Below are 26,617 nucleotides of genomic sequence, written 5' to 3'. Positions count from 1 at the left end.
CCGACTGGTGCTGAGGTCTGCCTGCGCTGCTTCTGCCCCATCCGCCCAGTGTTCTGTCACTGAACACACAATGTCCTGTCACTGAGCACACAGTGTCCTGTCACTGTGAAGATGGCTCTTTACAGTCCCTTGCTCACAGCGTGTCTCCCCAGCATGATGGTACACAAGCTGCATGCCAGAATTTGCTGTGAGACCAAAGTATGGGTGCAGCCATGTTGGACTCTGTCACCTGACGCTCTTCATCCACTCAGAGCCTGCTCCCAGACCAGCTGATTGCAGCATCCAATCCCTGGGGATCAACCCTTATAAATTCCATTTCCTGACTGGCCCACATTGCCAGTACAACGTTGCTTCTTACTGAAGTTACAGCTCTGAGCTGAGCTCCCAGGTACTCAGTGTCTGAATGGTCCCAGTCCGTTATCAAGTTCCTATATGTGGTAAATAAGTCTCCAATATCATCTTGCACTCCAGTCTGGTTTTACCACTGAGACTTGTCCTTACTGCCTCCACTCATTCCAGCCGATACCTCCAATTATCAATCCCATCCGATACCTCCAATCATTGTTCTCATTCAATACATTCAATCATCGGTCTCATTCAATACCTCCAATCATCAATCCCATCCGATACCTCCAATCATTGGTCTCATTCAATACCTCCAATCACCTGTCTCATTCAATACCTCCAGTCATCAGTCTCATTCAATACCTCCAATCATCGGTCCCATCTGATACCTCCAATCATCTGTCTCATCCAATATCTCCAATCATCAATTCCTTATGTCCTCTCCAAACATCGATCCCATCTGACACATTCATCATCTGTCCCAAACAGATTAAGAAATCTAATTCATCATCATTGGTCTCAAACCACTCCAGGATCTTACCTCATCATCGTCGGTCTCAAACCAATTCAGAACTTCAAAACTTCTTCATCTGTGTCCAACCGATTCAGTACTCCAGTTCATCACTATCAGTCTCAAACAGTTCCAGCTCTTCAGTCAAGCATTACCGATCATTCCAGCCCTACTCAATAATCCAGCATCATCGGTCCCTACCCGATTCTGCTCATCTATACAGTATCATTATCTCCAGTTCTCATTCCTACTGGCTGTGACATTGCATTCCTGTCCTTGCTTTCCCGCCCATCATCCTCTACAGCTCCTCTAACTCGTCACCTCATACATTAGGAAGTCTTGGCTCAAGCCTCCTAACTTCATCCACGCCTCCCAAGTCTCCACTTTTGTCTCCCAAGCCTGTTCTGACCAACTCTAACCCTCAGGCATGACACTAAGGAAGTTTCTGTTGCAGTGATCTAAGGAAGGTTCTGTTATAGTGATCTAAGGAAGGTTCTTTTGTAGTGATCTAAGGAAAGTTCTTTTGTAGTGAACTAATGAAGGTTTACATTGTAGTGATCTAAGGTAGGTGTTGCAGTCATCTAAGGAAGGTTCCTTTGTAGTGATCTAAGGAAGGTTCTGTTGTAGTGATCTACGGAAAGGTTCTTTAGTAGTGGTCTAAAGAAGTTTCCGTTGTTTGTAGTGATCTTAGGAAGGTTCTGTTGTAGTGACCTCAGATAGGTGTTGTAGTGATTTAAGGAAGGTTCTGTTATAGTGATCTAAGGAAGTTTCTGTTGTTTGTAGTGATCTAAGGAAGGTTCTTTTATTTTGATCTAAATAAGGTGGTGTAGTGATCTAAGGAAGGTTATGTTGTAGTGATCTAAAGAAGGTCATGTTACAGTGATCCAAAGAATGTTTTGTTATTGGCATCTAAGGAATGTACTGTTATTTGTAATAATCTAAGGAAGGTTATGTTGTAGTTATCCAAAGTAGGATCTGTTGTAGTGATTTAAGAAAGGTTCTGTTGCAGTGACCTGAATAAGGTTCTGATATAGTGATCTAAGGAAGGTTATGTTGTAGTGACCTAATTAAGGTTCTGATGTAGTCACTTAAGGAATGTGTTGTTGTAAAGGTAGGTGGCTTGGTTGTTCACTAAGTAGGGTTTTGTTGTAATCATTCATGCTGAAGGGAGGTTCATAATAATGAAACCGCATGTTATGGAACCATTCTGCCAAGTGGAACAATGCGGCCTGGTTGTGCTGGATTAAAGGGAACAGGACAGTGAAATCAGGCACATCTCCAATTTGAACCATTTTGGGACAGATTGTAATTGCCAGCATCAGAGTGTTGCACTTAGCGCATCTCATTGAGTTCATGGCTGGATGAGTTTGTTGTTTTCTCTGGTTATATAATGTAGCATATGACTACTCAGTAGACATAATTAATAAGTTAGCCAAAACTTGTTTAAACCTTGCTGCAGCCCTTGAATTGGTCCATTATAACTACATCTACAACGTTAGTCATGCATTCCTCTTTTCCTAATGTAAGCATAATCACAATATACTGTAGCTGTGTCACAATGGTATGTACTGTACAGTCATATTTTACTGTATTGTGATTGTGCTTATATCATATCATCTTATACTGTATGTTGACAGGGCTGGAGAAGGCATGGCTACTATTGCTACTCTATAAGTGAAACGTCTACAACATTTTCAGAAGCGAACAGCACTTGCAATAATAAGGCAGCCTTTCTGATGACTGTTGAAGACAGGTACAGTAAAATAAAAATGAAAGACAAAAGCACAGAATTATCCACAGGGCAACATTGGAAGCCTAGTAATGTGTGGTTCGGAGGGGACACTCAGGGTCCAGGTGCAGCACTGGGAGCAGGGACAAATTACGATTTCGGGGGTCCTGTGGCACTTAAGGCAGGGGGACTTCCCTCCTATTGTCAGCACCGCCCCTCGTCTGTGCCCGCTGTATGTGTGCGCCTATACAATATATATATATATATATACATATATATATATATATATATATATATATATATATAATAAACCTCATTATTTGAGTTTTGCCATATTGTTGCAATTATTGTGATTATCTGTATATTCCTGTTATTTAAACAATGAGTATATAGCTCCCTCTCTTGCTGGGATTGTGGTGACTACCTTCTTCTATATAAATCTGTAATAATTTTTGAAATTATAACAGGGATGTATTAATGGATTGTATTAATTAGTGAAAAATATTAATACTGCAATTGTCCTCCCTTAAAGGAGTGTGTATCAATCCAGAATGAATGATATTATCCCAGAGAACTCCTTGCAATTATTGGTACCTCAATTAGAGGGTTACATCTAATATGAGTAATAAAACTCTGTCTTAGTCCATATTACAGGAATGATATGATGAGGATTTCATCATGTAATATATAGGGATGAGCGGGTTCGGATTTCTGAAATCCGAACCCCCAATCCTTGCCCCCCCCCCCGATCCGAGCTGGGAACCGAGTGCGGCTCAGGTTTTCCCGCCTGCCTCGGAACTGAAATAGAGGCAAAACGTCATCATCCCGCCTTCCGGATCTCGCAGGTTTTGGATTCTATAAAAGGTCCCCACGTCGGTGCCATTTCTAACTCCGGCTGTGGACAGTGAAGAGGGAGGGTGGGACCTAGGGCTGGCTGGGCTGTGTTGTGCTGCTGTTGTCCATAGGGGCTGTGTCCACTCCAAAGTCTATAGGGGCTGGCTGGACTGTGTTGTGCAGTGTCCCATAAAGGCTGTAGTCCTAAAGGGGTGCTGGAGTGTTCTCCAGGGAGTAATCTGTCCATCAGGGGTGCTCCCCCAAAGTGCACTCCAAAAAAAATAATTATTTTTTTCTGTGTTTGTGAATTGTGGGCCTCGTTCAGAGCTGAACGCTCTGACCAGAGCGCTCGCTCTGAATCAGTGCCCTCCTACCTGAAAATGCATATGCGAGCGGCCAAAAAGATGGTCGCGATGGTCTTTGACCATCGTGATCATCGGGCTTGCGACGAGACCCTGTGGTAGGGTCTCGCTGCCGCAAGCCCAGGAGTGATTTTGGCTCTATCAGAGCCAAAATCCCTCCCACTGACATCATTACTGATGTCAGTGGGGCCGTCTGGCAGCCACGCCCCCGGCACGCCCACCAAAGGGGGCGTGCTGTCAGTCACCATCGACAGCACGCCCCCTTTGGTGCGAGACCCAGAGCGACGTATTCCTCGTCGCTCGCCGGGTCTCGCGCATGCGCACGACGGAGCTCCCTCCGTCGTGCGCATGTGCATTCGGCAAACATCGACCCGCTTGCGAGCGTCCTTTGCTTGCGAGCGGGTCTGAATGACCCCCTGTGTGCGCTGTAGCCGCACGTGCATCAACAATGTAGCGTCAAGCGTGCACCTGTGTCATAAAGCAAGGGCTGGCTGGCTTGTCTGTTAAAGGGTGCTGTAACCCCCAAAGTGCACTACAAAAAAGTATATATATATTTTTTCTGTGTTTGTGAATTGTGTGCGCTGCAGCCGCATGTGCATCAACAAAGTACTGTAGCGCCAAGCGTGACCCTGTGTCATAAGTAAAGGGCCGGCTGGCTTATCCGTCAAAGGGTGCTGTAACCCCCAAATGGCACTCCAAACAAATAAAAAAATAATTATTTCTGTGTTTGTGAATTGTGTGCGCTGTAGCCACATGTGCATCAACAAAGTAGCGCCAAGTGTGTGCCTGTGTCACAAATCAAGGGCTGGCTGGCTTGACCTTTAAAGGGTGGTGTAATCCCCAAAATGCACTCCAAACAAAATAAAGAAATATTTTCTGTGTTTGTGAACTGTGGGCCTGATTCAGACCCGCTCACGAGCGCCATGCGCTCGCAAGCGGGTCAATGGTTGCCCAGTGCGCATGCGCACAATGGAGCCAGCTCCATCATGCGCATGCGAGAGACCCAGATGCGATGGGCAAACTGCCGCTCCGAGTCCCGTACCAAAGGGGGCATGCTGTCGATGTTGAGTGACAGCACGCCCCCTTTGGTGGGCGGGCCGGGGGCGTGTCTGCCCAGACGGAGGTGTTCCCATGGGAACACTTACTGTCTGGGGCCCGCCCTACTGACATCACAAGTGATGTCAGAGGGAGTGCTTTTGGCTCTGTTAGAGCCGAAAGCACTCTGGGGATTGTGGCAACAAGACCCTACCACAAGGGTCTCGTCGCAAGCCCGATGGTCGCGATGGTCATCTTCCTACCCACTTGCTATAGCTGTGGGTGGGCACCCACAGGAGGCAGTTCAAAAAAGACAATAGCCCGGCCCTGATTCAGAGTGAGCGCTCTATCAGAGCGTCCGGCTCTGAATCAGGGCCTGTGTGCACTGTGGCTGCACGTGCATCAACAAAGGAGCAGCACCAAGCATGCGCCTGAGTCCCATAAGTAAAGGGCTGGCTGGCTCATCTCTTAAAGGGTGGTGTAACTCCCAAAGTGCATTCCAAACAAAATAAAAAAAATCTTTTCTGTGTTTGTGAATTGTGTGCACTGTGACTGCACGTGCATCAACAAAGGAGCAGCGCCAAGCGTGCGCCTGTGTCATAATGTACTGTTTGGGGCCTAGTTTTTCAAACTGCCATCCTGTCTGCCACTGCAGTGTCACTCCTAGATGGGCCACGTGTTTGTGCCACCCACTCGTGTCCCTTAGCATAGTCATCCAGCTACCTCGGTGCAACCTTTTGGACTAAAAACTATATTGTGAGGGTTTCAGAATAGACTGGAAATGAGTGGAAATTAATGTTATTGAGGTTAATAATAGCATAGGAGCAGAAAACCCCACAAATTCTGTGATTTTAGCTGTTTTTATGCTTTTTTTCAAAAAAATACAGATCCAAAACCCAAAACCCAGATCCAAAACATGAAGAAAGATCCAGATCCAAAACCAAAACACAAAACACGAAAAGTGGCTGGTGCACACCCCTAGTATATACTAACATTCTTTCTACCTTGACTTAACAATCCCCATATAGTGGTTTGCTGATCATAAGTACACTGTAGTTGTACTAATTATTTAATCAGCAAACCCACTTTTGAGAAAATTGTGTCATTTTAATAACATAACTATTTTTTCACATTACACCACACAGTAGTGTCCTTTATTCGCACTACACCACACAGTAGTGTCCCTTATTCACATTACACCACACAGTAGTGTCCCTTATTCGCATTACATCACACAGTAGTGTCCCTTATTCGCATTAGACCACACAGTAGTGTCCCTTATTCGCATTACACCACACAGTAGTGTTTCTTATTCACCACACACCACACAGTAGTGTCTCTTATTCACATTACACCACACAGTAGTGTCCCTTATTCACATTACACCAGAGTAGTGTCCCTTATTCACTTTACACCACACAGTAGTGTCCTTTATTCACATTACACCACACAGTAGTGTCCCTTATTCACATTACACCACACAGTAGTGTCCCTTATTCACATTACACCACAGAGTAGTGTCCCTTATTCACATTACACCAGAGTAGTGTCCCTTATTCACATTGTACCACACAGTAGTGTCCCTAATTCACAATACACCACACAGTAGTATCCCTTATTCACATTACAACACACAGTAGTGTCCCTTATTCACATTACACCACACAGTAGTACCCAAATTCACGTTATAACCCACAGTAGTAACCCTTATTTATGTCTTGCCACACAGTAGTGTCTCTTATTCATGTTATGCCACAGTAGTGCCCCATATTCACATATTCATGTTATACCACAATAGTGGCCTTTATTGGCATGTGGCATCAGAGCAGTTAAGTGTGATATCACCAGACTCACCACTCAGACTCCTCCCAGACAAAAGCACCGCAACACAGGCTCTGAACTACAGCACATAGCTCAGGGACACTGCCGCCATGTTCTCTCCTCCTGTGTGACTGACTCTCAATCTGTGCGACTCAGACTGGCTGCTGACATCAGGATGGGAGGTGGGACCCAGATCAGAGGAGACCAAGAGGAGGAGCTGGGGACGATGACGGGAAGGAATCACCTTCTCCTCCCTTTTTGTTATTGCTCATGGCTCCATTGCTCAGTCCCACCTCCCTCTAGCTCTGTTCCATCTTTCAAAGCTGAAGTCCGTCGGACGGCCGATCTGTAGTGCCCTAGCCGGAGCAGGCGCTTGGAGTACAAGCTTCACTGGCTCCACCATTTCTATGGTCCTGCCTTATAGAGGACAATCTGTGGAACTAGACAGCTTTTCTTAAATTTTAGTTTGTTGCTCACATCAAAATCCTCACACACAGGAAACATCATCATAAAAAGTGATGGAAAATTGCATCACACATGATGAATGATGGCTTCATGACATTTTTGCTCACATTCAAATTACAACAAGTGAATTTTAGACTTGTAGTTTTTATTTGCAGACAATGAGCACTATGGAATAAAGCCCTAGAGTACCTAAGGCTTGTATTCCTTGTAGACTCTCATTAGGGGCCCTATTCCTCATGATAAAAATTGAATGTGTGATATTTTAGTTTTGAACTCGCCACGACTTCATTGTTAACCTTAGCCCTATTCATCATTCTTGCATTACTAAAGTATCGCTTCCGAAAATATGCTATTTCTGCGAAGACACCTTTTCGGAAATGTGATACTTTTTCCCTTTAACTGCACCCTGATGGCATCCTCTCTACAGTGTCTCCCCCCACAGCTCCTCTCTACAGTGTCTCTCCCCACAGCTCCTCTCTACAATGTCTCCCCCAACAGGTCCTCTCTACAAAGTCTCCCCCCACAGCCCCTCTCTACAGTGTCTCCCCCACAGCTCCTCTCTACAGTGTCTCCCACCACAGCTCCTCTCTACAGTGTCTCCCCCCACAGCTCCTCTCTACAGTGTCTCCCCTCACAGCTCCTCTCTACAGTGTCTCCCCTCACAACTCCTCTCTACAGTGTCTCCCTCAACAGCTTCTCTCTACAGTCTGTGGCACCCCCCTATGCCAGCTCCTCTGTACTGTGTCTCCCACGGGCTGCCGCGTCCTCTCTGTGGTGTCCTTTCCACCCCTGCTGCCTGGTCCACTGTGCACTGCTGTATCCCGTCTAAGCTGCTGGCTCCTCTGTGCAGTGTCCTGTCCATCCAAGCCCCTGCTGCCTGGTCCTGTCCACCCCCACTGCCCGGTGCTCTCTTCCAGGTACAATCCCCTCCCACTGTCGGGTCCTATCTGCGGTGCCCGCCAGCTCCAATGTCTCGCTGCCTGAAGGAGCTGCACTGGCAAGCAGTCAATGACAGGCAGCCAAAGTTGTCTGTCACCTCTCCCCCGGCTCCTCTCTCCTTCCAGCCTGAAGACACAGCCAGCAGGTGAACCCTGGACTGTCGGGTCATGCTGAGGATAGAGCAGAAGAGCAGGGAGGAGGGAAGCCGAGAGCCGCAGGTAGAACACAGACCTTTTACACTGCACAAAGTGTAAAAGGCATCTTCTGATGGGTATCAGGGACTGTACACTCCCTCAGAGTGGCATACAGTATCACTCACAAGTTCCAAAAAAATGCTTTTTCGAAACTTGATGAATTACATAATTTCTACGTCCTTTTCTTGGGACTGGAAATTATTGGGGGATAATTGTAACCAGGAGATATCTGTGATATCTCCTGCATTACATGCTTAATGAATGGCCCTGAACATTATTTTTACAAAAGTTGGTGAAAGTGTTAATTTTCACCTACATTTTAGTAGAAATTAAGTGATGATGAATATGGCCCTATGGGTGTAGCTCCTGTGTGTATGCTTCTTAAAGACTTGTGCAGCTTCTCTGCTCTAATCGGCTTCTGTATTTGTTGATGTAGCAGAGTACACACCAAAGGATGCCCTGAGACTCAGAACAGCCCAGTTGCTTAACCAGTGTAGTGGTTTATTGGAGATAAAGCAGGCACAGCCGTACTCACTGTTACATACACTGGTAGGATGGAGTGGAGCTTGAGCGGAACGGGGTGTCATGTCATAAAACGCACAAGCCAGTGAGTGTAAAAAGTTAGCATTACAGGTTTTCTGGAAGGTCATGTGGGTCGCAGGTAAATGCAGGCGACACTGCAGCTAAGTGAAAGACAACTGTCTCCCACTGTGGTGCTCCTACACAGTGACAAGATGGTGCCACACATGCACACTTAGTTCAGGAGCCATCTTGGAACAGAGAATGCAGCCTCCCTGGAGGAGTAAAGGCACACATCCACTAAAAGACATCAAAACGACTGCACGGTTACGACATTGAAATCGTACAGTCATTTGTCAGTCTGTGATGTGCCTACACTGAATGAGCAGTCATTCAGTGTAGGTACATCAATCATCTCGAAACCTGCTAAAACTGACAACTGACTAAAACATTCTCATCAGGTTGTCCAGCATGTTTGCCCGATGATAGATTTCTAAGCGACCAGCGGGAGCGCGCATTGCTGGTCGTTTTACACATTTTTCTTAACGATTTGCAAACGATTTATGAACGATTGAAAGATATCGTTATCGTTCAATCGCTCAATTTAATCGTCTAGTGGATGTGTACCTTAACTCTGCGCAGTAGCACACTCCACTTTCAACATCTGTTACATTCTGCAAATTACATCTCTATTACTACAAAGTATTGTTATCACTCATTTCAAAACTGTGAATTTCTGGTTTTTGAAGAAACATTGGGGTACACAGTATGAGTATTTACTAAAGTAAGAGTTTTTAGAAGTGGAAATGTTGCCCATAGAAACCTTATATTGCTATGAGATGGAGTGAAGTATATAGCGGACCAGCCGTTTTCCCACGGAGCTGAGTAGTAAACATCTGTAAGCCACTGCGATGCTCGAACACAGTGACTCGAGATGCACAGACTACCTAATGGCGGCCATCTTGGTAACGGTAAATGCTTCATCTAATGTAGCATTATAGAGGAAGCGCAGTAGCGCACTACATATACAAAAAAGTTCACAAAATATTGCTTAAATTATGTGTCACATACATAAGATGGTTTGTCTGTGTCGTTAACCTACTGTACCACATACTTGCCAACTCTCGCTCATTGTCAGGGAGACTCCCTGAAATAGCAGCAATCTCCCTGTCTCCCTGAATAGTCTACCAATCTCTCTCATTTCACCTTACCCCCATTATGACACTGTTATATAAAAGAAAAAACCGAGATATATACATTCAAATAGGATCATTAGTATAATTTCCCTGCATTTTGGTATAAGGCACAATGATCCCTATGGTTACATGTATTTTCTGAGAAGTATCAGTGTGTTTTCATCAACAAGTAGATCTTACTAACTGCTTTGGGGCTCATTTACATGTGGATGTAAATCAATTTTATGACACGCCTCTCAGATGTAGCAGTACACGCCCACTTTACTGCTGCGCTCATAGGTGCTGCTTTCACAATCTCCCTGAAATGCTTTTTCAAAAGTAGGCAAGTATGCTGTACCAGTCTGTTTTTGGAGTCTGGGAGGAAACCTCAGCACCTGAGGAAACCCATTCAAGATAGTCCATGACGAGGAATTGAATTCAGTGCTGTGAGGCAGTAATGCTAACCACTACGCCATCTGTGCTAAAGTTGCATTTATCATGTCAAATATAATTACAAAAATTAAAATTAAACTGCTAATTAAAATCAATTAAATGTAAGCATCCGCTGTGTTCCTCTTTAAAAAAAATCAACTGGGAATCTGTTTTATTACCACGGATAGAATGCAAATTCAATTACATAAAGGGAATAGACCACAGCAGCCACACTAATAATTTCTTTATAATCAGTGGGAAGGGGAAACGGCAGTGCCCACCGCCGGCTTCCCAACTGTATAATCCTGGCAAGGGTTAAATGACAGGTGTCGAAATCCCAACGCCTGTCATTTTCCCTACAACGGGAGACCGACACCCGGCTTACCGATCTAAGGTAAGCCGGGCGACGGGCACGGACAGCCGCAGGGAAGGGAGGGTTAGGTTTAGGGTTCCTGGGGGGGAATTAGGGTTAGCCAGCCCCCCGGAGGTTAGGTTTAGGCTAGGGGAAGGGGGGTTAGGATTAGGCACCCCCCGGGGGACTTAGGTTTAGGCAGCAGGGAAGGAGGGAGTTAGGTTTAGGGACTTAGAGGGGGGATTAGGGTTAGACACTTGGGGGGAAGGTTAGGGTTAGGCACCCCTAAGGGAGGTTTAGGGTTAGGGGGTAAAATTAGGTTAGGAAATACTTACCTAGGACGATCAGGATTTTTATCCTTGTCGGGCTGCCGCTGTCGGGATTTGAACGGCCAGCGATAAATCATACTGAATCCAGTGGGAAGTATCAAGAAGCACTCAGCCAGTCAGAAGCGCCATTCTAATGACCACAATATCGTCCTAACTGAGGGACTGATATATTACTGATCACTGTTGTGATTTTGTATGCAGACGGCCGATTGTTGCATACTGTGCATGCATTGCCGTATGCGAAGGCTCCACTGCGATCGCAGTGGCCTCATATTCCATATCCCTGTGTCTCTTCATTGCCTCAGATCTTCCCCTGTCTCTCTCCATAAATCTCAGATCCCTTCCTGTGTGTCTCCATTATCACAACTTCCCGCCATATCTCTCCATAGCCACATCATTCCCCCCCACTGTGTCTCTCCAGCAGCCTTAGTGTCTTCCCTTCCTGTATCTCTCCATGGCCTCAGATCTGCCCTGTGTCTTTCCATGAACTTATATTGCTTCCCCTTGTCTCTCCATGGCCTCAGATCCCTTCCATGTCACTCTATAACCATTCCTCCCACCCTGTGTCTCTCTATCAGCCTCAGCTTCCATTCCCCTTCTGTGTCTCTCCATGGCCATAGCTTTCCTTCGTGTGTCTCCATAGCCACAGCATTCTTCCTACCCTGTGTATCTCTATAGCCAAAGCATTCTCCCCCCACCCTGTGTCTTTCCAGCTGCCTCAGCTTCCCTTCTGTGTCTCTCCATAGACACAACTTCCCTCCTGTCTTTCCGTAGCCACAGCATTCCCCCCACTCTGTGTCTCTCCAGCAACTACAGCTTCCATTTCCCTCCTGTGTCTCTCTGTGGCCTGAGAACCTTTTACTGTGTCTCTCCACCGCCACAGCTTCCCCCGTGTCTCTATAGCCACCACATTCTCCCCACCCTGCCACAGCATTCACCCTGTCTCTCCAGCAGCCTTAGCATCCCCCCACCCTGTGGGCCTGATTCAGACCCGCTCGCAAGCGCTATGCGATTGCAAACGGGTCGATTGTTAGGCAATTCGGCATTCGCATCCAAAAGAGGCAGCTGTCGATGTTGATTGACAGCTCGCCCCGTTTGGAAGGTGGGCGGGAAGGGGGGGGTGGCTGGGCAAACGGAGAGATTCCTGCAGGAAAACCTGCTGTTTGAGGGCGGCCCTACTGACATCACTCATGATGTCAGTAGGTGGACTTCCTGCTCTATTAGAGCAGGAAGTCCACTGGGGCTTGCAGCAGCGAGAGCCTACCGCAAGGGTCTCACCGCAAGCCCGATGGTCGCGATGGTCTTGACCATCGCGACCATCACCTGGCCGCTCACATAAGCTGTGGGTGGTAACCCACACCTGTGCGAGCGGCCAAGAGGCCGCAACTAAAAAAAAAGCACCCACCTTGATTCAGAGCAAGCGCTCGCTTTTTGCGAGTGCCTCTGAATCAGGGCCTGTGTCTCTCCAGCAACTTCAGCTCATCACCTCCTGTGTCTCTCCATTGCCACAGTCACTATGCCCCCCTTCCGCCAACAGCCACATTTACCTGGATAGTACTTAAAAAGGATTGCCCTATAGATCTATATATCCATATTACACAATAAGTAACTGACTATTCCATTCAGTCAAATAAAGGAGACCAGTGCAACAGTGACGAGATAGCTGGGAGGATGAACCCCCTTACTAATATAAAACCTTCAATTCACTATGCACCAATAATACTGTGACCAAAAAAGTCATGGGTAATGACTTGGGTGACTGTTAACGATGTATATTTACGTTACTGGTATCTGGAGTAATACTATTATCTTAGCTAAATAAATGTATATATTATATAATGGTATAGAGGAATTTAACTTAAGGGATAGAATTATATGTAGAGGAATATCCCTAAACTGCTGACAGGAAATTGGGTAAATTAAGGGGAAGTGAAATTTACTACATGTATGGGTGTTAACTAAATATTTTCCTCTTTTTAGGTAAGTTAAGTGTACTTTGTATTTTGTACTCATCTTATTGTTTATACATGTCAAAACTGTATTGCAAAAAATATTGTCTTGTTTGTTTAATATAAGTTAATAGCAATAATTTAACAAGATCCTATCTATATACTGTACATATACAAAAATGCACATTCTGTTGTTTGCTGTTTTGGGGTTCTGTGTCCCACAAGGGTGACACATCTGGAAGCCCCTCATTGGGGTTCAAAAGCACAACTGACCCCCCCCCCAATCAGTAGTAGGTCTGTGTATGTATTATTTATGAATGAGAACCGTCTCTTTTGGAGACTATTTTGTTGCCTTTTAATTGTCTTTTGTCGTCTCCAAAAACTGTACAAGCTTCTTACATATGGCCAGAGCCGTATTTAGACTTTTTGGTGCCCTGCACCAGCGGGAGCATTGGCACCCCCTTCCCCCCATTTTTTAAATAGGGACATAAGATAGTGCACCTGAAAATGGGCCATGGCCTCATGGGGAAGGGCCAGAGAAGAGATAGGAGGAGGGGCGGGGCAGAAGATGATGAGGATAGGTCGCACTACCCTAGTTACAGACCTATATATGTAGTGGGATTCGGGACATGTGGTCCTGGCAGGGGCATAGCGTGGGCAGATCAGCCATGCTTTTTATCTTTAGAAGTTTTAAATATAGACTACCAGTCCACTGGTCCCAAGTGCAACAGCGCATGTGCAGACATTACTGAGGTGCTGAACACACTGTCACTGCTTTTAGGAAGGCGGTCACTGTAGAGAGCAGAGACAGAGGACCTGATTCAGAGCCGGACGCTATTTGCGAACGGTCGTTCAGAAAAAGGGGCTGGCTATTTAAATTGAGCGCTCGCTCTTTGCGGTCTGTTGACGCCTCTATGTCTGAGCGAGCGAATGAAACATGTGCTCACTATTTTGTAAAGATGCCCCCTGGCTGTTTGCATCATACATCATCTCCGCTATTTATTAGATTAATCGAGTACATCGAAAGGTGCCTGAACTGCTCGCAGTGCTTGTGGTAGGTTTTACTTCCCGCAATCACTGCGAGCAGTTCAGGCTAAAAGACAACCAAGTGACGTGATCGATGATACTCCCTTACTAATCATGCACTCCCATTAAATGCCCGTTTTGACCGTTTGTCACGCCTGCGTTCGGATCTCCACTCCCCGTTTTCAAGCACCTTCCCCTGTTACCACCCATAAACGCCTCATTCTGTCACTCAAATTAGCAGGCCCTTGCTGTTTTGCGAGCGCACGATTTCTGACCGCAATGACTGGTTGGTGCATGCGCATTACGACCCATACGCATGCGCAGATGTGCGAACATCGCTCGGAGCGTACGAGCGGCCACTTATGAGCGGCTCTGAATCAGGCCCAGAGTCTCCAAAGTTAGATCTTTGTCTGGGTCAAGCTCTCCAGGACGGATGGGTGGCTCCTCCTTGATGACAACAAAACCGTGTAGGACTGTCTTCACCATCAGCCTGTGGCACAGTGTCCGGCACAGTGGGACTAGCATTCTGCAAGATACAGTACTCCTTTTGAACCTATTCCAGTAAATCCTTTTTACTACTCCCAGAGCTCCCAGATGACATGGAAAAATCAGATAAAATTTGTGGCAGTGCTATGAAGCAGGCAGTGAAGTGAATTCTAGTAGGACCTGCCCTTTCCCTGTTCATGTCTTATTTCCAGAGTAACACCACTATGTCAGAGTAAGCTGTACTTTATATAGTGTACTGTGTGTGGTTCTACCAGCAAGTAAAGGGGTTAAAACTAGAGATGTGCTTGGACCCCCGTGTTTTGGTTTTGGTTCTAATTTATCATTATGTTTTGCCAAAACTACCCTCAAATGGCTTGGTTTTGGATATGAATTTTTTATAAAAACAGCTAAAATCATGTAATGTGGGCCTATTTTTGTTCCTACAGTATTATTACCCTCCAATTCCCTTACAATTCCAGTAATTTCCAGTCAATTTTGACCACCTCAAAGCTCACAATATTGATTTCATCCAATTTAGGCCAAAAGGTTTTTCAACAATATTGGGAAAAGGCTGCAGCAAGTTAACTGGCTGAACTAAGCGACAGAGTAGAAGCACAAACACGTGGCAGTTTAAAAAAAATATAGCCCATCTAGGAAACATAGAGACACTGCAGTGGCAGAAAAAAATGGCAGTTTACTATAAAACTGTAGAATGTTTTCATTAATCAAGAACTAGATCAGAGGCTTGAGGCCGGTACAGGGAAATGGATGTAGAATATTTGATACTATTTAGCTAGTTAAAGCATTGATTGATTGGTTGGTTGATTGATTAATTATAAGAACAGAGAACCAGTTACTTTTTAAGAAAAGAAAAACAGATACATGGGCTTGGAAAACATGTAGTGTGGAAGCAAGGTAAAGCATGCCATTGATTGATTAATGATTATACGAACAGAGAGACAGTTATAACTATAAAGAAAAGAAAAACAGAGACATGGGCCTTGCAAACATGTAGTGTGGGAGCCAGGTTAATCATGCATTTGATCGATTGATTAATGATTATATGAACAGAGAAGCAGTTACATCTATAAAAAACAAGGAAATACATAGAAATGGGCCTTGCAAACCAGAAAACCATCAACAATGACCTAGTAAAGTACAGTCTAGTAGAGTGCAATGAAAGAAATAGTGGTGCATGATGGAATTGTCCTTGGGCCCTCCACCCACTCTTATGTTGCATAGTAAAAATGACATGCGCAGTTTAACAAACCAAGCACATCACAGGACTGTCACTTTTGTGGCTGAAGTGCTTGGTTTGGTTGGGCCCCACAAAACAAGCTATCAATGGGCTTAAGGCAGCTAACAGTGCTGTTAATCATCTCTACAGTTGTAAGATGTTATTGTCATCCTCACCCTCATCGGTGGTATTATCATCATCACATATTATTAGCTCACTCCCGCTGGAATCCACCATTAGAGAAGTCTCTGTACTTGGTTGTATTTGGCAGCAAAGGTCTTCCACATATAATTTGTAATTCATTTTTAGGAACTTTATTTTCCACATTTTGAGGAAGTTGCCTCCTATGACAATAGCTCAAAAGGTTCCCAGCTGTGCTAAACACTCTTTCTAAATACACACAGGAAGGTGGGCAGCTTAAGTAAAGCAAAGCTAGTTTGTACAAGGGGCTCCAAATTCTCTTTCTTTTCTTCCCAGTTTTGAAAAGGGGCTGTGTGACATGCTAATTTGTACATTGACAATAAAAGAATCCTCCGCTATTCTATTGATTCTTAGTGTATCAGATTGAGTCATGGTAAGTGGTATCAAAGTTAAACCATCTTTCCCCTTGACCACCGGCTTTAGTAGATGTTAAAGTACTATCATGACTGGCAGCAGCCGCAGCACTAGTACTGGGTTACTGCTTCTACTCTTCTATCGACTGATTCATATTGACTCACAATGCTCCTAGTATTGCCCCCTAATGATGTTACTTTTTAACACCGTGCCTAAACACGCAATACATTGTTTAACAGAAAGCCCCAAGCCTAATTTCAGGTGTGTTCAGATTCCTTGGAAACCAAACAGCACATCTCTCCTTTCCCCAACCCATGCAGTATTGTCCTATTTTAACCATCATCTTCAAAGCAGCACCCTCTCCTTATGCGGAGCTGACAGTACAGAAAAACTTGCTCAATAATCTCTACGAAGTACATGGGTGCAAACACCCCTTTGTATTCTGTCATACTGTCCACCGCCTTCCTGACTTTCTCTTTCTTTTGTTTGCAGGTGGTCTTGCTTTGATCATATTTTATTTAATAAGCACAATATATTTTGTTTGCCTGCTTGAGAAAATAAATAAAAATGGTTGTATTTCCATAGTGGGTACTGTCATTCCTGTACACATAACGCCCCGCATGCTGGATGCGCCCAATCCCTAAACACTCTTCGGTACTGGAAAAGGTGGAAGGGCGCAATAGTGTGCACCTGCTCTGGGTGCTGATTGCACTGTATATGCCAACATATCGCACTATGGTTTGTAGTCTTTAGCAAATAATTTGCCACTGTGCTCTGAACTGTCCAGTAAAGCTTTCATTACCTGTATATAAAATTTATAGATAAATACAAAAATATACTGTAGATAACAAATCCAAACATACACTTGTCTTTTATATTACAGGTTTGAACAGGCTTATTTAACCAGTCTGATTGGACTTAGACCAGAGAAATATTTCTGGACAGGTCTTTCCGATATGGAGGAAAAGGGAACTTTTAAATGGACCAACAGAGAAATGGTTTTGTACACACACTGGAATGCCGACATGCCAGGTAAGTCACATGTTCCATTGTGAAAGGGGTGGCAAGGTTGCCAGGAGGCCGGATGCAGTGTTCCATGTTGTAGACAGAGATAGTTGGTCATGGAAGCATATTTTAGTGGCAAAGAAACTTGGGAATGCATTAAAGCACGTATAAATTGGGATGTTATGAATATTTAGAGAAGTCCTCAGGCAGCTGTTGTTAGGACAAATATTCACTATCTGCTTTGAAAGAAAACACAAAGTAAATAAATGAAACATTAAAACATGAACAACCGCTCTAGCTGAAAGTAGTACTACTCAGAGGTTCTGTATAAAATGTTGACGTGGTCATAATGTTAACATGCCTGGCAATTCCACAGTGACCAAATCAATATTCATTATGTTGACACTGATTAACTGTTGACATGATTAGAATGTCGACAAACCGTTCCTGGTGGTCCAGTGGTGACATACCTGGTTCAGCTGGTCCGAAGGCTCCAGCAAGTGTCTTTCAGATGAGCCTACAGTGTCTTCCGGCTGTTCCTGTGGTGGTTCCGGCAGTGAGTATTGCTAATACCTAACCCTCCCTCCTAGTGCCTGACCTCCCTTACCGCAGCCTAAGCCTTATCCTTCCCCTACTGCCTAACCCTGCCCTCCCACAGCCAAACCATTACACTCCCTTTTCACAGCCTAAAGCTGAGTACATCTGAACAACACATCGATCTTGCAACAGTCCGATATGATGCAACAACATATTGTGTCCACTAAAACAATGTGCAATCCGCCGTACAATGGCATGTTATATCATTACAGGAGTAATGTTACTGCACCACATCATACATTACATTCTCCCATCATCCCATCTGATGTGCAACACATCAGATGGGAAGATGCAACCAGACAATTCAACTAACAATGAATTGAGGGTACACACTATACGATGGTCATTGCAATCCATCTCGTATAACAAGACTGGCCAATATATTTTAGTGTGTACCCAGTTCAACCCTGTCAGTATTCTGAGAATGTCAGAATTTTAACATGTCAACATTTTCCAGAAGTCGACATGTTCCATGTCGCCATTTTAACAATGTCAACATCATTCTGTTGACATTGTGGAGTTGACATTATGATTGTCGATATTGTAAATGTCGAAGTAATGACTGCATCCCCTACTCAGCAAAGCTGAGTTATCATGGAGAGCTCGGAGTTCTGTCAGAGACATAGAGTATCTATAATGGGTGCACGGTGTGCTGTGCATAGCTGATTCAAGTGGGGCATGTGCCCTGATGAAGGTCTGACTGGGCGGCCTACTGGCACCATATGTCCAAAGAAATCTCTGAAAATATGGCGCATGGGGAGGATGTACCATATTCTAAAATATTGCAGAAAGTGGTGGAGTTGTTTTACATGAAGTCACATATTTCAAATGGCAAACACACATTTTATTTGGGACTGTATGATGAGATGGAGAAGAGAGGCATTTCCAGTTAGAGACGAACTGTCATTGGCCGTGTGAAGAGGGGAGGAGGGCATGTGAGTCGTGGTGAGGCTGGAGATGTAGGGAGGAGAAAAGAGGTTTAGGGCTTTGTAGGTGAGTGAGGAATTTGATTCTTTGCCTGATGGGGAGCTAGTGGCAAAGGTCACTATATAGTCATTGTTTGCCTTCTGGGCAATCCGAGCAAAGTGCCGACTAGTGACAGGAGAGGCTTCCACCTGCAGAGACGGATTCTCCTGTGTTGGAGCTCACCAGAGTGACATGGCTGGAAGTTATTGCTCCAGTAGTATATTGGTTGTGGAAATTTTGGATATGACTGTTTTGGCCACTAGCAGGGCCATAACTAGGGTAGTGCGACCGCAGGGCAGGGGGCGCTGTTTGGGCCTGTCAATTTTCTGTTTATCATCCTCCTCATTTGTAGCTTCCTCTTTCTTTTATCCACAGCATCTCCTGGCCTCCCCTATCTCTTCCTTGGCCCTTTTTCGGGGGTGCATCTTATATCAATTTTTGAAAAAGAAGGGGGGGGGCGCCAATGCTCTTTCTTGCACAGGCCGCCAAAAAGTCTAGTTACGGCTCTGGCCACTGGTAATAGTTACAGAACATCATATTTACAATCTGCATTACTATTTGCTTCATAACATATTCATTTCAATATCAACTTTGAAGGAAGAAAACAAGGTTGTGTTGTTATGACAACTGGAAGCAAGGGCGGATTGTGGGATGTTGTCATCTGTAATGAAAAAGCTAAGTATGTCTGCAAGAAATTGGCACATGGAGTGACACCGCCTCCCCCCCCGACGACGACAGCAGTACCAACATGTCCAGAAGGATGGAGTACATCCAACCGTATAAGTGCATGTTACAAAGTAAGTAGACGGATAGAAGAAAAATTATATTATAGGAATGTAATAACAAACAAACCAAAATGTATTTTAAAACTGAATGGGGAATATTTTGACAAAGCTTTAGCAACTAGCAGTGCACCTAGATTTGCGAGCCGGCAGAAAAATCAGATAATGCGCAGTGTGCAAAAGCATTAATATCACATAAAATTCCAGCCTGCTAGTGCGTTAGAACAAGCAATTTCACTGAGTTAAACTTTTTCAATTCTTTAGTAAATTTCTCTTCAATTTAGCTTTATCATGATTAGCGGCCTGTCAAAAGTGGTGTCCAAACATAAAACATAGAGTTGCTATTGTTCCATAAAATAGGGCTGGTAGACCACATGGGCCTGGGGCTGAAAATGTGTAAGGGCCTATACTGAGAAGTGGAGAAGGTGTGGCCAGTGCAGTGTGGGTGTGGCCGGAGTCACGTGGGCACTTACAGCACATACACTACATTCACTATCAGCCCCAATGTCTCTTTATGCTGCAATTAAAAAAAAAAAAATACAATTGCAGCATTTTGTGAGAAAACTAGAAATAAAATGTTAATACTGATGATGATTTATGAGCAACTGTGTGGCCAGCTAGGCAGCTGTTTCTCTTGCTGCCATGATGATGGGCCTATTTTTATGAGGGGGCCTGGAGCTTGAGCTCAATCTGCTCTATTGCTAATCTGGCCCTGCCTACCACAAGGTAGGTCAGCTAAGGCACCAGGTATTGGTGGCATCTGAAATACTATGGACCTGATTCGAACACACAGCAGCATGTATTGGAGGCCGCATACCCGAAAAAAAGTAAATAGGTTTAATTATCAAAATGATAGCACCAAACAGCAATTATAATATTTAAATAATAGCCCGCAACAAATAGCACTACAGTCTGGCACAGACAATATACAGGGTATAATGAAAACACCTCACCAGTATCCAAGTTTCCCCTGGGACACAGACCCTCTCTCCTTTGAGGCTACCAGCAAGGCAGCAATCCCCAAGACCTGGAGAGTTAGATGCAGACAAAGGCATTACTCCAGTTACCAATTGTCCCTATCCTGTCACATGGCAGAGATCAAAATTTCAATGCCAGTCTGGTTTTAGTTATCACTTGGTAGTGAATGCCCCATTGCTGTGCTCATCTAGTGAAGTCCCTTGGCAACGCTGGGGCAAACTCTAATAGTCCCATTTCTTTCTCAACTGGTCGGTTTCCAGAGAACTCAAAATCTATATGGGGAAACAGGATTACTGAACAGCTTCCTTCATTGGCCTTTCCCACCCCCAAACAAGGAAAGGAACCATAAAATGGCAAACTTGTAATTCCCAGAAAATCAATGGATCTGCTGAAGTCCCATCCACTGACTGAGCTTCCATGGATAATCCAGTCCTTGTATTGCTCATGTTTCTTGAAATTCAGTGCTTCCTTCCCATACATCCAACAAAATTCTGCACAGCTGCAGTAACATCACAGTGCTCTGGGAATACTGTGGGCTATACTAGAGTCTCCTGGATAAATCCTCTACTCTGAAGGATAACACTCTCCAACCACGCAACCACTTCTTTTGTGTACCCCACTTCCATTACCTATGGTGCATCAGGATAGTGGGTTCCTGCTGCCTCCCCCCTTTGTACAAGTAAAAGCTGTCTAAAGGCATACAAATGTTTGGTATCAAGGTTGCCCAGTGACGCTGACCCATCCTCGTCTGAAGATCCTTCAGGTATTTCAAAGCAATGGGGTTGACTGTGGCATCTGTGAACTCTACCATCTCATTCATGCTGTGGATTTGTAGATGAGTCAGGAAAATCCTTCTAACTTGGTCTGGAAAAGGTGGCTCTGTTGGCAAGGGTAGCATTAACGCCTCTTCTGAAACAATTGGTTTGCCTTTCTTGGGCCTTATCTCCTCTGCATCAACCACTCCTAAAGGTGGTGTGACTTCCTCACTGGCTGAGAGATTAAGCTGGTGCAGGCGGTGCCTCCTGGCATTCACCCATTATCCTTGGATGCCAGCCTCCCCCAGCATAGTTAGCAGTATAGCTGGTTGCACACTTGTCTCTTTAGCTGCCTCCTTCCAAGCATCCACTTTGAAGATATATTTTCCCAGCTGGCTGGCTGAGGAGCAAGGTGTTTCTCTGAAGCTGACCCTATATCAATAGCAGCTGGAAGGGACTTCTTTTTCCTGGAGATGACTTCTATAGGCTGGTTGACTGCTTCTTTAGTTAGTGGAAGGAAATAATCTGTTGCAGGAAGGGCCTTTCAGCATCCACCCTTTGACATTGGTCCTGCCAGATTGGGCTATTGAGCTTTCCCCAATCTAATGCCTCTTCTTGAGCCAGTTCAAAACACTCCTCTAAGAATTCCAACTGCTCCAGGAGACTCATCTTGGGACCTGGCTGTAGAATCCACATTCGGTATATGCTGAAAAAGCCTTGACCAGGTTTACTTGATCATAGCTGAGGTCCTGGATGATTTCCCTGTGATCCTTATAATGATAGAAGACACCACACAGTTCACATTCAGCTTCTTACTCATCACGGTCCATCCCTACCAAAGGATCTACCGGGGTTGATGACCTGGACTCTTGCAGCTCATTCACTTCTGTGTTAGCAACAGGCCTATCTATAGCCAGGCTGGATCGCTGGGTATGAGTATTGGGATTCAAAACTGTTTCAGCTGGCTTTCCCCTTGAACACTGACTTTGTAGTGTCAGATTTTCTAGAGCAGGAGGTGGTGTCTTTCGAGACAGCTGGCCTAACTTCTAGGTGACCGATTTAATGAGCATATTCCACTCAGGATCTTTAGCCAGACCTCGGTTTATAGCACCATCTGTGCACTGGAAGAAGGTATCCATGTGGGCTCTAATCTGCTCCCAGTTGTTGGCTCCTTCTGTCTCTTACCCAAACATTGAAAAAGTGCTCCCAGGGATATGGGCACTCATTATGTATTGATGAAGGTGACCGTTCCACATACTGGAGCTTTACTGGAGAGTCTCCATTCAGGACCAAAATCTCCCCTGAATACCTATGACAGTTCTGTTCCTTCTTCGGGCCATCTTTATGCGGCTTTTACCCACTCTCATTCAAAGTGCTGGGATTTACTACAATGCACTTTGCACCAAGGGCTTCTGTGCCATGAAATTTGCTGTACACTCCAGGTCTTCTCACTCAATACTGCTGGTAGGGTACATGGACCCTCCCCAGCTAGTATTCTTCTTTTATGCCTCTTATTGGAGTCCTGACACTGGAACCTCCGCGTTTGGGAACATACAGTAGCCTGTTAATAAGCTCTTTGTGTGTACTAACTCGCACTAACCTCACATCTAGGTGGACCACAATCCTAGCATCATGCAGGGGTTGCCTCATTGTGATATCCCTCATGGAACACGGCCCACTATTCTGTACAGCCCGAAGGGTGAATGCACCTACACTTGAGCCAGTACCCTTGTCGCTTTTGGATCCTTCTGTGGTTCCCAACTACTGGTTACAGGCACTCCCAAGCAACTATAGTGTGCATGGTTGGTGCTTCGGATATTCAAAGAGCCCTACACCCCATGTGTTATCCACTGCAGCTCTACCAGGCTTGCCTAACTGGGATTTGGTCATCCCACTGCTGCCACCACATGATAATACCTGGCTTAGTGTATCACTTTGTGCCACACAACTGGTTTACCCAGTATCTATCCAAGGTTTAAATATCACCCAGGCAACTATCCAAAATAGATGACTGCATTACATACCCACCAGCAATTATACTAATTAAATAATAGCCTGTAAAAAATAGCACTACAGTCTGGCACAGATAACATACAAGGTATAATGAAAACACTTCACCAGTATCCTAGTTTCTCTCAGGGCTGCTTCTATCCAAGCTTTTCCCTGGACAAAGAGCCTCTTTTCTTCAGCAAGGCAGCTGTCCTGTGTCACTGTCAATCCACTTTTTGCAGATGCACTGCTTCCCAAGACCTTGAGAGGTAGATCCAGACAAAGGCAGTACTCCCGGGATCATTTGTCCCTATCCTGTCACATGGCAGAGATCAAAATCTCAATGCCAGTCTGTCAGTAGCTATCACTGGTTAGTGAATGCCCCATTGCTGTTTTTACAAAGTCTTAAAGGCAGAAGTGACCTTCTGAGGAGGCCCAGGACCTGCCCGATTGGTATTATTCTGTGTTTACCTTTTCACAGGTAATACCTGCAGTCAAAGGGATAGCAGATGAGACACTCTTGATATAATTAGGGACAGATATTGTTTTGTGGCTATACAGCAGAAGTTATATAGAGGTCACAAGCCAGAGACATTACATGTTTGGGAATCGGTATGATTTACCATCGGACCCCAGGCCAGCGGTTCAAATCCCAACAGCAGCAGCCCGAAAAGAATGAAAATACCGATCGTCCCCAGGTAAGTACTCACTAACCTAATTCTAGCCCCTAACCTGGGGGGGTGACTAACCCTAACCCTCCCTCCCCCTAGAGTAACCCTAACCTCCTTTGGGGGTGCCTAGCCCTAAGTCACCCCGGGAGCCCTAAACCTCCCTCCCCCCCGCGGCTGTCCGCGCTCGGCGCCCGGCATCACTTCGATCGGGATGCTGGGCGGTAAAATGACAGGTGTCTAGATTTCGATGCCTGTCATTTAACCCTCGCCGGGATAAAGCAGTCGGGAAGCCAGCTGTCGGGATTAGGTCCGCCGGCTTCCCGACTGCATACCCATTTAAGATCAATGTGTGTTTCCTGACATCACAACTGGGTGGGCATTTGAATTTGCCCACCCAGTTAAGCTGTCAGTCACCTGTGCTACTGCAGCAAGTGCTGTAGAGCAGAAGCGATATGTCTGTGAACACCTTTGTTGTAAGACATATAGCGGGTACTTACCTAATCCTGTCGATATTCTGACTGCCAGGATCCCGACCGCCAGGATCCCGTGTCCAACCCAGGTGATTAATGACTCAATTACCAGCATGGACTACACATGACAGCTGGCTATTTTTTCTGTATGAGCTCAGCAGTCATTGCTGGGTCATTAATGGTTTTTTTGCCTGTTCTGATCGGAATCGGTATGTAATGCCGGCAGCTGTTTAGCCGCCGAATCAAATACCGACAGCGGGAGCTCGACGGGTCGGAATCCCGACAACATCAGGTAAGTAGTCTAACCCTCCCATCTCCCCCCTAACCCTAACCCCCATTTAGGGGTGCCTAACCCTAACCTTCCCCCTTAGTGCCTAACGCTAACCTCCCCCCATTAGTGCCTAAACCTAACCCCCCCTCCCCGCACCATGAACTTAACCCTCCCGGGGGGGTGCCTAACCCTAACCCCCTCCAGTGGTGCCTAACCCTAGCCACCCTTTCCCTACCCTAACCCTCCCGGGGGGCTGGGGGGTGTAACCCTAGGTCCCCCCGGGGGTCCATAATGCTAAACTCCCCACCGCGGCTACACGCTAAGGCACCCGGGTCCCATGTCGGGATGTGGCTGTCGGGTATCCTAACTACATCCCGTTCTGATCTGCCATGCCTAGAACCTGCCTCTGATATTCATGTATCAGCCAAGATTTCTGGATTCCTGTCCTCAAAGGTGATAAACTGGCTGAGACCAATATTCATGGAATTGATCGATTTTTTTGCTACTGCTCTTGTGTGAAAAACCCTAGAAACTTGTAGGGTGCATGCATTACACTGTGTGTATGCAGGGAGCCGGAGTTGTGATTGAGATGAACAGTATCAGAAAATGTATTGGAAATGTGCTGGGCGTTCCTAGGCGGCAGCTATTCAGACTCACAGAGATGGTCCTTCTTCTGGGCATGTTATGGGAGTGTCACGGGTGTCACTCTCATTGGAGGCCATACTCTACAATCTGCACCTGCCGTAGGGCTGGTGCAAGTTATGATGGTACGACCAATGGCAGTGTCTAAGGACGCACAGCCCCTGGAGACGCTCAAAGTGGGCACCTCTGTCCTTGCAGATGCACGGATGTACACCTGGGAAGGACTAGCTGCGGTATTTTGCATAAGGTCACACAAGCAATACCAGCAACAGATGCACACACGGGCGCTGCAAATCAGAATCAGGCCCTACATGTGTTAGTTGTCAGAGAGATGCAAAAAAATGCTTTATGCTCACTGGTCATGTCCCAGTATATGTCCACCAAACTGTACAGATTATATCTGGCTAGTGACAGCAAGCCAATCTCTTTAGACTTGTGAAGCCTAAAGGTGCGTACACACTAGGCGATTAGGAAAGACAGTACGATTACGATGTCGTTCCTGATCCCCTGTAGTGCCTACACTGAACGATGTGTCGTACGGTGTAGACAGCCTCCCTCATTCCTGAACATGGTCAAGCTGTCGTTATAGGCAGATTGGCCTGCATGTTCAGGCGATGATAGATGACGGAAACGACCAGCGGGAGCGCACATCGCTGGTGGTTTTCATCATTATTGTGCACAATTACTGAGCGATTGCATGATCACAATGCCGTAATCTTGCAACTGCTCATGAATATCGCCAAGTGGGTTCGCAGCGGGTTCTGGCCCTGATTCAGAGCCGGACTCTCTGACAGAGTGCTCGCTCTGAATCAGGGCCGTTCCTCTGTTTTTTTTGAGCGGCCTCCTGGCTGCTCGCATAGCTGTGGGTAAGCAGCTATAGCGAGCGGCCAAAAAGATGGTCGCAATGGTCAAGACCATCGCTACCATCGGGCTTGCGACGAGACCCTTGTGGTAGGGTCTGGTTGCCGCAAGCCCTGGAGTACTTTCGGCTCTATCAGAGCCGAGAGCACTCCCACTGACATCACTTGTGATGTCAGTGGGACCGGCCCAAGATGGTAGGCGTTCCCATGGGAACGCCTCCGTCTGGGCAGCCACGCCCCCTGCACACCCACCAAATGGGGCGTGCTGTCATTCACCATCGACAGCATGCCCCCTTTGTAGCGAGACCCGGAATGACAGCTTGGCCGTCGCTATTC

General features: G+C 45.7%; 1 protein-coding gene across 1 annotated transcript in view; it reads left to right on the top strand.

Annotated features, from left to right (window-relative positions):
* Window positions 1-26,617, top strand: part of LOC148517455 (macrophage mannose receptor 1-like) — a 241,604-nt gene that overhangs the window by 83,149 nt on the left and 131,838 nt on the right. The window contains exons 10-12 of the mRNA XM_088478643.1: window positions 2,494-2,609; window positions 17,179-17,327; window positions 19,461-19,660. Coding sequence (XP_088334769.1) covers window positions 2,494-2,609; window positions 17,179-17,327; window positions 19,461-19,660 — 465 coding nt within the window. The remainder of the gene's footprint in view (window positions 1-2,493; window positions 2,610-17,178; window positions 17,328-19,460; window positions 19,661-26,617) is intronic.

Source organism: Taudactylus pleione, unplaced genomic scaffold, assembly GCF_031769625.1.
Source record: "Taudactylus pleione unplaced genomic scaffold, aTauple2 ptg000216l, whole genome shotgun sequence".
Classification (NCBI taxonomy): Eukaryota; Metazoa; Chordata; class Amphibia; order Anura; family Myobatrachidae; genus Taudactylus; species Taudactylus pleione.
Note: the sequence above shows the minus strand (reverse complement) of the source record. Positions and strands in the feature narration are given on the sequence as shown.